General features: G+C 39.6%; 1 protein-coding gene across 3 annotated transcripts in view; it reads right to left on the bottom strand.

Moving 5' to 3' along the window:
• Window positions 1-630: 630 nt before the first annotated feature.
• The window catches only part of PODN (podocan), a 33,142-nt gene continuing 16,120 nt past the window's right edge, over window positions 631-17,652 (bottom strand). For 2 of the 3 annotated variants that reach the window (XM_037404544.1, XM_037404543.1), the window contains 7 exons: window positions 16,008-16,117; window positions 13,603-13,759; window positions 11,476-11,591; window positions 8,806-9,463; window positions 6,023-6,171; window positions 3,933-4,134; window positions 631-2,618 (listed from right to left, as the gene is read on the bottom strand). In XM_037404544.1, coding sequence (XP_037260441.1) covers window positions 3,966-4,134; window positions 6,023-6,171; window positions 8,806-9,463; window positions 11,476-11,591; window positions 13,603-13,759; window positions 16,008-16,117 — 1,359 coding nt within the window. In that variant the 3' untranslated portion in view covers window positions 631-2,618; window positions 3,933-3,965. The remainder of the gene's footprint in view (window positions 2,619-3,932; window positions 4,135-6,022; window positions 6,172-8,805; window positions 9,464-11,475; window positions 11,592-13,602; window positions 13,760-16,007; window positions 16,118-17,652) is intronic. The other variant, XM_037404542.1, reaches the window with a different exon arrangement.

Raw genomic sequence — 17,652 nt, forward strand, 5'->3', positions numbered from 1 at the left:
CCATTTTGTGCAGCATCCTCTGTAATGAGGAAATGTGGCCTTTGAAAGAAAAACAGCAAATAAACCCAGACCCGGGCTGCACAGAGAATCACGCACAAATACCAAGCATGTGCAAATGCATACTTAGGAATAAAGGCACCAACTGAATGTTTTAGACTTCAAGTTTTCACTATCCATACATCTACCCCAACCTTAAAAACTTTCTATTCCTCTCTTTGCCAAATCCGAGCAATTCACTGGAAGAAAGTTACAGGAAAACAACAGGTCTGCTGCCTCTTCCTGGCCCAACTTTGTGGCCCAAGGAGCAGCCAACTTCCCAGCTCTCCTCATTTTCGTTAAATGAAGTTAGACCCTGTTCCTGGGTCCTGCTCCACCTAAGGTCTGGGCTGGACCTCTGGATTACAGGTACCACCCACAGCCAAAAAGATATGCCGGCTTAGTCCCATAGACTTCTGACTGTTCCTCATCATCTCTCATGGAGCCTCTTATTCCTTTGAAAGAAACAAACAACCATTTTATTTTGATATTTTTATGTCCTATGTCATAGCTGCTGATGATACCAGGTAAGTGAGGAACCCAGCTTGTGGCTCCACCTCATCGATCTCTTACAGGATAATGAAGACATTCCTCTTGAGGTTCTGAGGCTTTTACTGGAGAGGGTGTATTTTTTTTTCCCTTTTTTTTTTTTTTTTTCCGCTGGAAAACTGTCCCCTTTAAAGGACAGATTCAGCATGCAATTATTTTGAAAGTAACCTGGAAAAGGGTTTCCTAACTCTACTTGGTCTAAAAGGATATGCTCCTTCATCTATAGGTGGATCTCCTTTGGCAAAGGCTGATACTTAATTAAGAAGTTTAACAGTGTATGTATCATCCCGAAATTTTGGGCCTGATTCTACAAGGTGTTAAAATCTACCTTCACCCCTGCATTCACCACATCAGACTCTAAAGGCATTCAAAGGGATTCTGGGGCACATGACTTCTCATAGAATCAGTGTAAGGGACTGAAGTTTAAGGATAATCAAGCAGTTTTCCATAAAACTACAAATTTGCATATTCTCAGCTTGATCAGGAGCATAATAAATTGGTCTGTTTCACCAAAGACTAGCAGAACTTCCACTGGGCTTTGCTGGAGATAGCTGGTTGATCTGAACTATATTCTGTAAATATTTTATGTAGAAATCTATCCCAAAAGTCAGTTGGAAGGCTATTTTATTGCATAGCCGAAATTCAAAAATGTGGGGGTTTTGCAATTTTTAGAGCCAAGCTTTTTTTTTTTTTTTTTTTTTCAGGAAGCAATCTTTCCTTCTATGATTCATGATCATGTTGAATTGTCTAAGGTAGCAAATATCAGATTGAAATTACCGTCATGTGCTATGGGAACCCAAAGGAGAGTGCAGAACCAGATCTTCTCCAGACGGAAAAAACTTAAGCCAACTGTGTTTCCAAGTAAATCCTGGAATGCAGTATGCAAAACAACACGTGTTCAATCAGAAATCCTCAAAAGAAAAGACCATTTCATGAAGCAGATTAGCTGCCTCAGATGAAGGACATTTTAATCAAATAAGCAACTTGCCATCCAGGTACCTCTGTAGGTCTTCTTTTCCTTGGTTTCTTTATTTTCCATGATACCAACGGGAGCTGAGAATACTCAACACCATAAAACATGTGAGGCTTTAAGAGCATATGACAGCAGGCACTGTCTCCAGAGTTGAACTAAACAGAAATTTCTCTTGTTTTCTCTTAAGATGCCCCACATTCACTTATCTCTTTTGCTTCATTAGTCTCACTTCAGACTCTTTAACGTGAATGATACACAAGATGTGAAAAATTCTACCACATATATTAAACTGCATACTGTTACTCAATCTCCTGGACATACCTTCAGAGACATCCACACAACTCCCACATGGGCAAACAACGGCAAGACAAAAACCTTACCAAAGCTCTAGAAGGCAGACATACAGATTTTTTATATATATTCACAACAGCATTTGTTTTATCTTAAAACCTTTCTAAAACAGGCATGTACTGCAGGCTTTGGCAGTAGAGATAAAATATTATGGGATCCAGCCTTACTTTTTTTTTTGCATCCAAATATACACATTGTTAGAGGAATAGTTGCATCCAGAATTATTACTGCCGCTTGATGACCAAAATGCCTCATACACTGCTCCACACATGAAACTACTGTTGATATCCGTCTCGCCTGATCAGCAACAGCTTCTTTGAGGTGGAGGAAAAGAAAAGAAGCATATGCATGGTTCACTTAAGATGCAGTGACAAAAACAGCATTTGAAGGCATGTGTTCAAAACAGTCCCATATTGTTATTACAGATGGAAACAGTGAAGGAAGAGAAACAGAAGAAACAAAAGCCAGCTTTTGTGAGTTCCAGAGCAATCCCTTATGATCCGTGGTCTTGTATAAGATGATTTGGAAGCTTTGGAAAGGCATTCAGGGTCTCTCCCTGAATAAGGCACTGTAACACACTGTCTTCCATGAGCCTGGCCCAGTGCCATGACAGTTTCTGCGTAATTCATTGCACATTTTGCTAAGTGTTCTCTGTATATCTATATAGATATATACACATAGACATATATGTGATTTTCCGTATGCTTTCCTGTAAAACATCAGAAAAACAAAATCAATTACATAATGGAATCCAGAATCCAGAATATGCTAAACATAGTACCTGCTGACATGTCACACATGCCCCAAACTAAACAAGAGATGCACTGATTCACAAATTTTATGCACTTTAAGTCTGTAGACAAATTATTTCTTCTCTCACAAAGTTTTCATATAGCCCAGCCAGGAGTTCTAGTGTTTGACTTTCCAAGAAGCTTCTGCCCTTTTCAAGCCCCATTATCTTTTCAACATATTAGCACTAGTCCTAGTAATTCCTTGTGTCATTCTCCATGACAAAATATCCATTAGGGACAAAACTAAACATTTTTTTCAAGTCTTGGAGTTTACATCTCCAAAAGTAGACAGTAGTGTCTTGAACCTCATCATCTTTGAACACCAAATGCTTAAGAGATGCATTAAGCACTTCCCTATTCTTCTAATGGAAAAATGCACGTTCTTCAAACATCATCCCTTCATCTCTTCTTCTGCCGTTGAAAAGAAATAAGGTTCAGCTAGAGAGATTGAGTGGCTGGCCAGATTGTTTACAGAATAGTGAGATGTTAAGTTCAATTACCAGTCTGGAATCAAAATCAGTAGCAATCACAACCTGTAACTGGCCAGAGGCCTTTCAATGAATCTGGATGAAGTGAGCAATGAACCCTCACCAAGACTTACCAGCAGCAAAAGCACAGGCTGTTGTGAGGACTGGTTATCCTGGACCAGCCCTGCATACCACCTCCAAAAGTGATCTGAAGCAGATATTCTTTCCCCAAGAAATATACCAAGTATAGAATTATCTTCCCACTCCAAGTGGTCAGTACTTGAAATAGAGGTTATAATCTTAGTGCTGTGTTTAAACAGACACCGAGGGGTCTATCCTTCTTTTATTTGGTTCATTTTTTTAACCCATTTTCAGCTCACATGGTCTTCTGCATCAGTACACTTCACAGTTTGTTTTTTTGTTTTCCTTAACTCGGTGCTTAAAAATACCATGAAACACCGTGTCATTTTCAGTTATCAGAATTAGTAAATAATGACCTTCACATTTACCTATTGTGCAGCTATAAGATGAAGCCACTATGAACAGTCCACTGCCTGTGACAAAACACAGATATATACTATTTCATTTCACAAAATAATGTATTTTCAACCCTTTTTGATTCTGCATTTCCCAGTCATGTTTTAGTGGCAGTCTTTGAGCCTAGGGCTCAGACACCCACTTGTTTCAGTCATACTTGTGAATTGGGATTATTTACACAAGAGCCTGAGAACTGGGTCCTTGATTTAACTAAACTACAGCTGTTACCTCCCACATGATGTGATTGTGTGAATTCACATTTTATCTCAGCTGTTCTTCCTCTTCCTCATCTTCCACTTCCTCTTCTGAGTCATCTTTATTCTTTGAACTGTTGCTGAATTCAAGGTTCCCTTCAATATCCAGTACCTGTAAGTGCTTTAGGTTTTGGAAGGTACTTTCCTTCAGTGCTCCAACTGCAATCTTATTAAACCTTTAAAAAAAACAAAAAAAGGCCTTCCTGTCAAAATAAACCCATTTCTATATCCAACAGAATTGTTCCTAGATGAGACTAGGAAGAAACCATTCTCCAGAGTTACTCTAACTTACACTGACCCAAGTTACTCTAACTTTTCACTCACCCACAACAGTACTCTAGAAGTCCTGATTCCTCTGGATGGAAAAAGGAAGGGAAAGCAGGTACTGATTAGCAAGCAGGCAAATGCAGTGACTGAACAAAGTTTGCTGACAGCACTGTATCATTGCAAAGGACCTTGCAAGGAAATACTGGGAAACATTAAGTATCTCGCACTGAATTCAAGGTCACTGACTGAGCTTTCAAAAAAACCACTTTTCCCTGCCCCAGTCCCTCTTCCCCCTTCTAGAACTGTATTCTGCAAAGAAAAAAAAAATCGTAACATTGGAAATCCTCCCCTACAAATTCTTTCTCTTGGTATTTCGCTGTCTCCTTCCCAGAGAGGAAAGGCATCTGCTCCATAGCACACATTTCAAAGTGTAACTTGATTTTTCATGAGATTCTCTGTCTTCCCTTGATAGTTTGATTCTTCTCCCAAAAAACTCAAAATACTGGTACAAAGTATCCCTTTAGAAACAAACCAAGATGCGATAAATTTTCATCTGTTATTTGGGTTTCCAACAATATAAATAAACCAATCTGCAATTTAAGAACCTCTCACATATACTGCTTGGTCTGTTACTCTCAAACATGCTTAAAATTTTATTCTGTCTAATACTTCAGATGTATATTATTATTTCACATCACTGCAGTGATTAATAGCCACCCATTAAGAAATACAACTTCGCTTGGGTGGAGTTACCTCCTAAATATGTTAGCAAAACAGTTTTGCAAATTCCTTTTTTCTCTTTATATAGAAATATAGAATGTGGTGTGTGGTTTCTGGTTTGCATCCAAGCATTCACTAAAATCTCATAAATGCGAGCAGCTGAATAGACAGACTGCTCTAATTTACACCAGACTTTGTAATTTTATTTGCTTGGTATAGAACCATTCATCCAAAAAGTTATGCTTCAGAACTATCCAGAACTACAGAATAGTTTACTTGCACAGAGACAAAATAAGGCCATATTTAGTCTGGTGCAGCAGGCAGCCTAGGCTTTTTGAACACATCCACTGGATCAGCTTAATCAAATATTCTGTAAGGGTTCATAAATTACTTCTAAGCAATATTTTCAGTAACGTTCCATCAGATTAAAACTGAATATATTACTAAGCCAGATTCTTGCTTCACTTCTTGTGGTATAAATCTCTGCTTAAATCAGTTACATTACTGTGAGTTTACATTATATGTTAAAAAAGTTCAGTATCTGTCACCTATAAAAACAAAGTCCTTGTCTAACTGACAGAGTAGGAAAAAACCCAGAAAGGCTTCTAAACTTAGTTACATAACTGTCACAGTCGTAACTTGTCATTTGTTTCTGACAAAACCATCAACGGAATACACACAACTTCAAGACTAGTCATACATGCCTCACTAGAGGGGGACTTTGCCAAAAGCCAGGGCTAACAGACACAGGCAATGCTACAGTCCTACAAGTGGACTGTAAACTTTTAGCTCACAGCTGAATACTGGAATATGACATAACATTAAACATTAATTTCCCAGAATTTCTAACATGCCCAGTCCATTCTAATAAGCAAAGGAAGGACAAACTCTCCGAAGAGAAAGAACTTATTATGTGTATCCATGACTTTTCTGAGCATAGTTTCATCATACGTTACTGTAAAACAAAGTTGTTTATTTAGAAAGTTAAGATTTTAAATACTTTCTAAAAAGTAAGCAGTTACAAAGTGGATGAAAAAGAAAAAAATCTTGTGTGCTGAAGTCGAAACTTGACCTTACCTGAGGTAAATCCCCTTTATTTTGGGTGTGGATTCAAAAGCATTCTCTGAAACCGTTGTGATCTTGTTGTTCTGCAGATACAGATATTCTAGAGATTCTGGCAGGTCTGATGGGATAGAAGTCAGCTGGTTGCCAGCCATATCTAGTGACTGCAAGGAAGAGACAACAAAGGGCCAAATAAATAATTTAATTTAAATATTATCAGCACTCCAAAAAGAGATTTAAGTTTGACAACCAATGAGCTTCCAAAGGCTGGCTCTATACACACACCCCCCCACCTCCTTTGGAAGTTTATTCATTGCTTTTTATACATATACACATAAGTCTATAAAAATACGTACATACGTATATATGTACTTATAAAAAAACTTAGTATAGTAACAGTGAAGAAGTGAGACGTTTATGCAAAGCTTATCCAGGATTTTTTGTTTGAAAATCAACTGGAAACAGGCTTTATTTTTCGTATGGGACCTTGGTGAGTCTTGCTTCAGAATCTCCCTTCTGGTGAGGTCAAGAAAATGACAAACACTGTGTACAGTGGAAACTACAAATTGTCAGCTGTGCAGAAAGGTTCAGTTTGAGTTCATGGTGGAAAAAGTGAAGTGATATTTATTATAGCATAAACTAATTTAATCTACCTCTAATTTGCATCAAGGTAAGTGTGGCCATGGCAACTCTGCTTTCTTACACTACTAGTTAGCATCATGATTTCACAGGAGACATCATGCTGTTTTGTTTAGGAGTTCCAACATTTCTTTATCTCTGTCCCCAGGCTTTAGCCCATGCCTGCTTTAAGTGAATTAAAAGCAGACTGGGTTTCAGATATGCTTGATATGACGTGCCTTTTGATACTCCTTGGAAGCTGCTACTGCAAACGCTTCCCTAGCTCAGGTTAGTGAATACTTATGAGTTACGCATAAAAACATACGGAAATATTCTAACATGGAGAATGTATGAAGACATCAGGACTAAAGGCCATGATCACTCCTCAGATTAATCACATTCAAGAAAATGGATCAATACTAGCATTTTGTCATGCTGTATTGCAGCATTTTCATAGCACCGAGCTGACACAACAGTTACACATTATTCAGAGTCACACTCCTACAAATGATTGTCATGATTTCAGTGTTTTCAATTTCCATATAATCCCAGTCTGGAAAACAATTATGTAAATGCCTAGCTTTGCAATTGCAGATAGTCTTCAGTGATTTCCATGGAAACAGTGTCACTGAAGCGTATGCGAAGTACACGCATGATCAGGATCTTATGTGATGGTTATTTGTCAAATCCACTCCAGTGCACCAACTCATAAACCAATTGCACAGTTAAGGCCTTAATGATAAAAAAGATTCATATATATGATCCTGGAAACAGGTAGTAAGTAACACTGTTCCAGAAAAAAGCAACAGACAAAAATGCATTGTTAGTCTAACAGAATTTTAAGTCTGTGCTACTATCTTAACCTTGTGTAATATGCGCAGGGTTTGCTGTGGGGTAGGTACAACTGAAAGGCCAATATTTGAATCAGCAACACATTACTCTGGTTTGACACTGACTACAAGGGAGTGACAGGAGAATAAAAGCAACGTGAAGTAGCTATGAATCAGGCCTTCTGAAAAGGAAAGCTTGTCATTCCAACCAGCAACTAAAGCTGCCTAACAAGTCTCATGACCCACTTTTGTTCGAAAACAACAAACAAATCAGGTGACAGTGCCTACATTTTATTAAGCACTGCAGTGAAATAATTCCAGCATCTGTAATGCCCAACAGCATCTTCCCTCCATACTACTTCTCATCTTAGATATATTTACACCCCCACACCCCAACAGCTCTACAGATACTGTTGCTGCAGTGCTGACACATGTTAATTGAAAAACAACCTATTGTTTACTCCCGGAAACAACCGAAAGGGAAATGTTCACATAGATAAACATTTGGATTGTCTGAAAACACACTGGGGGCCAGTGTGACATACGCTTGATGTCCCTTACCCCTGCTCTACTCTGAGATGTACAAACTTTGCCAGTACAGTGACCTAACCATATGCATCCTAGATGGTTGCCATATGACATAGGTAATACCTTCTACTGTGGGAAACAGGCTGTTGCCTAAAAGGAAATGCAAGACAAATCCTTCAGCCAGCATAACAATTCTGAAAGGTCATTTTGCACAGCACAAATGTGATTGTTCCTGCCTGCCTTATGGTTTGTGTTTAACTTTCTCCAACAATTAAGCAAATGAGAAGACTGCTGATTGAATCCAGACCTCCTAGCTGCTATCCAGGTGCCTTAGCCAGCTGAGCTGCTAAATCCTACAGCTTGGCCTGTCTGACTATAAGCTGATGTGGGGGCTTTGAGAATTAAGAGTGTTTTTGTTTATGCATTCCTTCCTCCTGCTGTCTCTCTTCAGAGCTGATTTTAAACCTTTTGGGAGATAAGCTATTTGAAAGACCTAATTTCAGTTTTAATGACAACATTCACTAATGTTTATCTGAAAATATAGGACACCATTAGGGTTCAGAAACAAAGATATCTTTACATTTCCCTCCCAGAATTAGGAGTGCATTGGTGGACCACCACCCTGGTCAGCAGTGGGCAGTACTCACCTCGGGCACAACAGCACATCATTTCTACTCTAGAAACAGAGATTGTAGCACCTAGAATGCAAGCCCAAAACATGAGGACCATGCACACCTACTATTGCTGCTATACAAACTGGCTTAGGCAGACAGACAAGGACATCAGCATTACTAAAACAATTAGAGAAGGTGATGTTTCTACCTGGAGACTGCTGAGTTCTCTCCACGCTCTTGAATAAATTGAATTTACTTTCAGTTTATTGTTGCTCAAATACAGTTCCCGCAGCTTTGTCATCCCAGACAAAGTCCCTTTTGGGATAATGCTTATCTCATTCTCCTTCAGCTTCAGAATCTGCAAGTTCTTTGGAAAGCCAAAGGGCACGGTGTGGAGATTGTTTCCAGAAAGATCCAAGGACTTTAGTTGCCTCAGTTTACGGAAGGCCTCCCGATGGATCTGGGGACTTTTGAGTTTATTGTAGCTCAGGTTCAGCTCTTCAAGGAAGTAAGTGGTGGCAAAGTCGTTCCTGTTAATCTCAGAGATCTGATTATGAAGGATCATAAGTGTTTTCACTCGCCGGGGCAGCCCGCTGGGAATCCTTTCCAGCATGTTGTTGTACAGGTGGACAGTGTGCAGCTTCTTTAAGCCTTGGAAGGCTAAGGGATGAATACCTCGGGCTTTTAACTTGTTATTGTGGAGCAGAAGGTACTCCAGGTTCTTAATTTGGGTCAAGACATCTCTGCCAATCACCTTAATTGCATTCTTCTCCAGGTGGAGGAGGACAATGTTTCGAGGTAAACCACTTGGAATTTGTGAGAGGTTATTGCTGGACAAATCCAGATATTCGAGACTAGACAATTTCCTTGGGAAAGCAGAAAAGAGAACACTCTTCATTTAGATTCTGCAATGTGAAACAATAACCAACTCCCGCCAGGATTTTACAATCTTTGCTTTAGAGTCTTTTTACCCAACATAGCTCCCACTACTGCCCATTTCTGTCTCATGATATGACTGATTTGGACAGCAAAGCAGGGAGCTCCCGTACTGCCATTAGGGAGCAGGACTAGGCACCACCATTGCTCCCCAGCCATACTAGCCAGAGAACCCGCTGGAGTCCACAGACATTTAGCCACTGGGCTGAGACCTGAGATCAGTTTTGCAGCCTACTGTTATCTCATTTGACACCACAGGCAGCAACATATGAGCAATTTCAGTGAACAAATACCACAAGAACGACACCATGGGAGCACCACCAGGACACAGAATTTAGCTCTCAGTTTCACAAAAATGTAGTCTGAGCATGAGTAATTTCTGTCTCTCTGAAAGTGTGTATTGAAACTGAAATGCAGGTCTGCTTTATAGATGATGAAATATTACTCTTAGGAAAAGCAGAAATGCTAATTCAGTGTCCTAGACTAAGGCAGTGAACTTCTCCTGACCCTCCAGCATTATGGAAGCGACTCAGGGCTAGAGCTGCTTTGTGTAAGCTACTGAATCTGGATTCCACGGACTCAGTTGAGGCTAAAATAAATCCTTAGACCAGCCATTTATACCAACTGGATGTGGATCAATGGCATTATATGCCAGGACTGAGAAGCCTTGTATTCCCTTGTATTTCAAGTCAGTTTCTCATTCAAATGAGACTTTTGATCTGCATGGCACTACATAACCCACTGCAGATGACTAGAAGTTTTCAGGAAATGCGAGAACTAATGCATTACAGACATTACTTACTGGTTACTACACTGCCATTCACAGCTATCCAAGAATGCTCTGAATGAGCAAATATACTCTACGGGTAAAGCACTTCATTGATGCAAGTTGTAACGTTTCCCCAGTTTGGGTACATCTCAATAGCACTGTGCTGTGCTGTACAGACAGTACCATGAGAGCAAGGAGCAATACCCACCCCTTCTGCTATGACTTGTGCCTCAGCTACAGCCACTGTACTCTGTTCACCAGAATCTTAACGGAAATGGTATGTCCAACATAACCTGGAGGTGGACACAACACGGCTAAGGTAAATTACTAAGGGAGGTTTCTGGAACTGGGAAGTGGAAAAGTAAAGCACAGTTTGATACATTTTCATGTACGGAGGTCAGAAAAGGTTACAGAATTAAGCTATGGGCAGGACAGATTATGTGATCTAAATTTTCAGGTAGAACAAGGGCAGCACTCAGTGCAAGCAGAGACACAAATGTTAACTTTTTGAAGTGCTAAGTCCCAGGCTAAATTTAGGACAGCCAAAGGCTATTTTTGCTGCACCAGTTCATAGCAAAGCTTTTGCAGCCATCTGGCTATTGAACAGCACCATTGCATCCCTGCCTACTCCAACAACCATCTGCCCTGAGGTATAGCTGTGCCAGATGAATTCACAACTGTGTATCTGTGGCTGCTTTCAAGTCACCTTCACGGAAACACAGAAGTGGCTTTAGCAAAGACGAAGGTCTGGCCTAAACTTCCAGTGAACTGCCCTTGAACTGGGAAGTCCCAAGGAACCTCACTTTTGACTGGTTCGGAAGAACAGAGACCAGCTTTCAACATTGTTCTACGTGGCCTTTTCCCAGAAGGCACTTAGTACCTGGTGCAGTCGGGTCTGTGGCAATCAGGGAGCGATGCAGTCTGATGTTCAGTGTTGTGTCTTTTGTATAAAAGTATTCTGCAGTGTGAATTCAAACTGCTCACCCAGACCTTTGCTTTCAAATGGCAGCATCTGAATCTAAGCCTTTTCACATAGACTTAGCAGAGACATGCATATCGTCATGCAGGTTTTACTAAATGTACTTTTTAAGATTTACTTTATTCAGCAGATGTACTACTGTACCAGAAGAGATAGACAGACACAAAGGTACAAACTACAGATCTCAGTCTCACCAGAAAGTTTCATTGTCCATTCCTTCATTAGTCAAGTAGTTATTCTGTAAATACAGCTCCCGCAGACCTGTAAGTTCACTGAAGGCTCCTTTGGGAATCTTCTCTAGCTTGTTGTTCTAGAGTCACCAGAAGCACAAAGCACGTTATTTGGCATGAAACAACACAGGACATTCAGGTTCTGCTCAACTAACACCAGGCAGTGAAACTTCAAAAGGGCTAGACATAAGATATTTCAGGGGGCTTATAATTAAGAAATAAATACTAATGCTAGACTGAAATATTACAACCTATTTTTATTGATTCCTCATGGAATCTTTGGGCTAAGGAGTTAGAATTTAGTCCCTGCCCCCCAGACAGTTTTATTCTGTACTTGTAGTCCTTCCACCTATGTACAAATGTATAATGTAACCTAGGCAACTACCTCTGGAGCTTGCTCAAAACTTCTGGATTTTCTAAGACAGATTTCATCATAAAGAATTAGGTTGGAAGCTGGGAACGAGCCATCCTTCTATCATTAATAGCATTCCAAAAGGTACAGTTAGTTCCTGCAATGTAGATTCCAAAATAATTATTCCTATTGCCTTAGTGTCACTTTGGAGTGGCCTGCAGGCAGACACACAAAAAAATATAAAACTAAATCCCACTTAGAAATTTCATATCAGAACTCTAGGAATTAGAAAAGGATAAAACACCAGGAATTATGAAAGGATGTATAGAACACTGACACTGAATTTGTTAAACTTCCCAGAATCCATGTCTATACAATAACATGACGGACAGACTGGAGTAGATTCATGTGACAACTAATATAAAGTGGATATCACCAAAGACAGATGTGGCTGAGTGTCTCAATGAATAGTGAAAGGAAAAAAAAAAAAAAAAAAAAAAAGGATTTGTCCCATCTAAGGTACACCTTTTAGACACTTTTGGTCCACCATTGGCTGTCTCTCATTTCTCACTGTCCTGTTTTTTCCCCAGTCAAAATATAAAGGTAAATGTTACTACTGAGAGGCAGTGCACTTGAAAAAAAAATGTGCATTTCCCTCTTCAGCTCCTCCACCCTTAACACAACCGGTGACAGCAGGGAAGGACAGGAGTTCAAAGTGTAGTCCTTGCAGTCTGAGACCCCTTTGGGAACTAATGATTACAATAAATGGCCATAAAATTCAGGGGACTAGTAACTTCACACTTTGCAGAGAAAGTCCAGCAGTTTGAAAGATCAGACTGCCTTTACTTATCTTCAAGCTGAAAAAGCCTGTTTTCCAGAAGACTTTAATGGGAATTAGTGGTGAAATGTTCAAGGGAAAAGAAAGCTGGGAGGCAACACAGAACTGCCTAAGTCCAGGGGCTGATAACAGACTCCAGTCTACCCAGGTCCAAGGAGCTGTCAACACCAGGAGCAAGCAGAACCACGACTCCCCACTGCTGCAGCTCTCCCATTGTTAACAAGACCGGGATCTCTAGCACAGACATGATGAAGCATTTTTATCAAAATCAGATGACACAGAATTCAAAATGCTGGAGACTAGTTAATACCACAGCTTCTGCTATTGCACTATTGCTGGAGGAGTTGTAGCAGTAAAGACCCACTGATCCAAACTTCCTCTGTTGTCTGAATTGCCAGTTCAGTAGCAAACAAAAATCACTGATGCTAGGAAACAGTAGTCTATGTGAAATCGGTTAGCGAACAAAGCTAGTACGTAGCGGGTGAGCAGCTGTCAGGGGAAAGAGCATGGTCGTGGCAAACTTAACTGTGAGGCCAGTCACCGGATAGCCATGGAGAATGATCTACCTTCCTGTACTAGTACGCGTTAGTATCACTATATGCAAGGAAGAGACCAACAATGCTACCACACAGGCATCTGCAATACATTCCCCTGAAAACACAGAAAAGCATTTTTGTCCCCTGTGAGCATTTTTGTGTTTTGCAAAAACACACTGTTACTACTTACGAACAAAAAAGTAAGGACACGGGAGACAGCTACTGTTGAGGATGTAGCAAATGAGACAATGGGCCTGGGAATGTTTCCAAGCACAATGAAATGCCTTGGCTGTATGGTTTGAATCCCATACAAACACGGTACTTTGTCACAATTGTAAAGGAATACAAAACCTTGCTGTCATTACCTTTAAGTGTAATTTATATAGTGCTGGAGGGAGATTCTTTGGAACATACTTCAAGAAATTGCTGGACATGATGAGTATCTCCACATTATCAGAGCCATTGAACATATTATCAGGTAACCCAGCATCTGAAAGTTTGTTGTTATGAAGATATACAGATCTATTGGAAGGAGGAAAAAGATGAAGTAAAACAGATAGTGAGATCTGAGGCTTTTTGTTTACCAAGAGAAAGCTCTTTGAAAACTGTATTTCAATCTTTTCTTCTTTTCCTGAGGTAATTAGATTTGCTTTTAAAATGTGCCCTTTAATTTAGCAAGGGGCATAGATGCAAAACCAAATGGCTGGTCCAAATACTCTCTGAAATTTACGCCTATTGAAATTCCAGACCTGGATGTGAATACAAATTTCACAAGTAGCCTTATCTTCTTAAAAAGAAACAAAGTGCAAGTCTGGGATTGTGCAGTGCTTTGCAACAAAGAATGGCAGCGCGGTGGCCTCACTCAAGAGGGTTAAAACTAATCTCTGATTAAATAGATATGCCCCCAATTTTAACTTCTATTTGGAATTAAATCTGGGCTTCTTGGGCTTGAAAAAAATCAACCTGTAGATCTTTATAGAAAGGGCTGTCTCTCACCCCTCCATTCTTTCTGCCCCTCATGAAGGCTGGAAATACCCAGGAAACAGTTTTTCTCTTACTCCTAGAACTCAGAAAGGCATAGAATATTGACAGAAAGACAGCAGATTTACTCAGACTGGAAGAGTTTTGGTTTTTATTGAACTGTTGGGATCAAGAGAAAGAGAGCTTCTTATTTTCTCTTTGCTCTTCTTACTTTTAACCTTTAATACTCACAGAAATGTTTCTCCAGTCAGATTTTTAAAAACGGATTTATTCTTTTTTACACAGGTTTTAATTCCGTACAAAACAATAGACCCCTGTGAAGTTATTCTGCTTTTCATTGGCTTAACTGCTAAATGAATTCATTTGACTTCTTTTTAACAAAATAAATTACAGGATTTTATTGACTTTGACTGCCTCTTCCTTTCCCATGTTTACCCCAATATGCAGCAGGCAACTAAAACTGTAGAGACAGGTTAAAGCTGCAAAAGAGCACAGTGTCAAAGTGCACTTTCTTAACTTGTTCTTGGATTCTCTACCAGTTGCAGGGAACTTGGCAACATCCTTCTGGAAGGAAGAAAAGGCTCAGTGTGGAAACACAATTGTGTGCTCACACACTCCAGGGAGTTCAGAGCCACACTGAAAATATTGTTCACCCTGCATGGTCAGCTGTACTTTTAGCTCACAAATATTTGCCTTTCTGAAAACCTTGCTTTCCAAATAATCAGTCTGAGACTGATGAACTCTGCTGAGGGCAAATAAACAAACTGAAACAACTGTGTTAGGATTTTATATCAGCAATCTTGGAAATCAATGGGTTACTGTTCTGATTAAAACGAGTGCTGGTATAGGAAAGTGTGAAAGTCACTTCAGAAAAGTACAGGAATTTTAATATGAAATCAAAATACAGCAGCTTCTGCAACTCAGGTTAAAGAAGAACACATACATAAATCTAGCTTCTTTCATGATTTGATACTGCCAGAAATCAGTGAGTGACTCAGCCTTTTCAGCTACCAAGACCCTATGAGACTAAAGGCCTAGGAAGTACAGAGTGGGAATAGGGAGTTCTCCAGTTCATCACAAGACTGGGCTCTGGGAGTTCAACTGGGTCAGCTATTATTAACTACTTCCAAACTTCCAAATGCTTGGGCGCATAGATCGCTACCAGGAGTTTGAGATGTCTTTGCAGGATTTAGATGCTGCAGTGCCCACACAGATTACTCAAAATGCCTTTGGAAAATCACCTCCCATAGGAGGTGATCTATGTGCATCTGAATTTGAGATGGGCCAATGTGCTGCACTGGATGCAGCTGAGAAAATCACAACCTGAAACTAGCAGAGACCTGTGAAACCAGATCTGAGGGTATGAACCACTTCTGAAGGTGCTAAAGGTTTAGCTTTGATATAGTTAAATTATATTCAGCTATGCTGAGTGCTATACTCTTAACCTGATTCTATTTATTTAAATTAATGGACTACAACAAAACTAGAGATTTCTGAACAGTTAGTCTCCATTTTAAGAAACCAAAGTTGTTCTTTTCAACTCATAACAAATAAAATGGAGACAATTTAATTTTTATCTATGTATGTGTCTGGCAGCTAGTAAAAGCCCTTGGAATGTGTTTGTCTGAGAGATTATTTGATCTTTCATGCTGAGAATAACAAACAGTCAGCTTCTTTCCAAAAAACATATGTAGGCAATAACGTGGTTTAGCCAGATAGTTTCTTATCACCCACCAACTGCACCCAACCAGTGGCAGAACACTTATTGTTTTACTTCCCAATCCATCACCTCAAGTTTGGTTTCTGTCCAAATGTGAGCCCATATATCTTGGTGAGATAATTGGCTGCAAAATCTGCACTGATCAAGGTATTTGGTAGGAATTTCGGAGCCACTGTTAGCTGTAAAAGAAATATACAATTAAATGCAACAATGTTTTAATCAATTATTAGACCAGCAACACAACACTTGCAACTTTATTTTCGCTAAACAGGCAAAAATAAATTAAACTCAATACAGCTTACATGAACAAAAACAAATTGTCCTCACTCACTAATCTCTCCAGGAAGGAGACAGACTTTTGCTTAGAGATATGTGAATGTTTGTTTTGGTTGGAAGAGTCCTGTCTCTTTTTGATAGAAGAAGTCACAAATTGTTATTCAGAGAGCAAACACTTTGTTTCTTGTTGTTCCTAACTCCCCAGTCTGCTGTGCCAAAAAAATCCAACCCACCTCACAGTGGCCTACTACTTACTCTCTTATGAAAGTAAAATGCGGGGGGGAAGTGTCACTTCATATGTCTGCTCCAATATTGCATACATTTACAATGATCTTTTCAATGGAGGATTCAGGTTCCCAAAGGACAGGGATGCTTCTGAGCCATGGAATATCAAATGGGACTTCAAAGCAAAGACCTACTGTACAGTGATATTTTGTTCATTAAACAAGCGATGTATCAGAAACAAAATATAGAAAGGTCCTGTCTCAAAAACTTTGTAGTTGATGAGAGGTATGGGATTCGATGTGTTTGCGCCTGGTCTATTGCGATTTTCACCAGCGGTTTAAAAAAATAATGCTAGGAACATCCGCATCTGAACAAAAATTGGTGGAGTAAAAACTAGTGATCAAAAAAGCTCAGTTTTACAGAGCATCCAGAAAATACAACAGCTAGATTCACTGCGGGTGCTAATAGCAAAGCCATTCAGCTAGAAACCAGGAATACGGGTTATAATACAGGCTGGAGAACAGTCTTCTGGAAAGCATAAACCCAGATTTATGCATCAAGATTAAACCCTTGGGTAACAGATGCTGTAGTAGATACGACCCTTGAGTACATAAGCAGAAGACTATAATGAATTGCAGTAGGCAGGTGCAATCGCAGTGGCTACAGATGTCAAATACAGCACTAATGAAACCACTCTTAACAGTATTTTATGTACACACTGAGGGGCTCTGGAGAGAACATCTTTTCTAGGGAGACAGTGAATTCTTTGTCATCTAAAGCTTTGAGATCAGGATGGGAAACTTGGGCAATGGAAGAGATCTGCCTTCTGACCTGCCTGAACTTTTTTGAATCTGTAAAGCTTCTTCCTCACAGCGCTGTTGTGTGATACAGTCCTTACAGCCAGCAAGGCACAGCAAGACTCACAGGATGAGAAAATGATTTTTCAAATTTTTACTACCATAAACTGCAATTGGTTATTAATAATAGTGTAAAACAAAAAATATCTAAAAGATGAACAACGTGTGAGAGAACAGACACTTTATTGGAGAACTACCTAACCTGAGCCTTCAACTACATATTTACCTAAAGTTTGCCTAGAACTCTCTTTACTAGTTTGACAAGTGTGCATTGACGGACTATATCCATGAACTTGTCATTTACTGGACTCATAATACAGTCCTATTTTTGAAAGATAAAAGTACATTATTTTCAG

This window comes from Falco rusticolus, chromosome 11, assembly GCF_015220075.1.
Source record: "Falco rusticolus isolate bFalRus1 chromosome 11, bFalRus1.pri, whole genome shotgun sequence".
Taxonomy (NCBI): domain Eukaryota; kingdom Metazoa; phylum Chordata; class Aves; order Falconiformes; family Falconidae; genus Falco; species Falco rusticolus.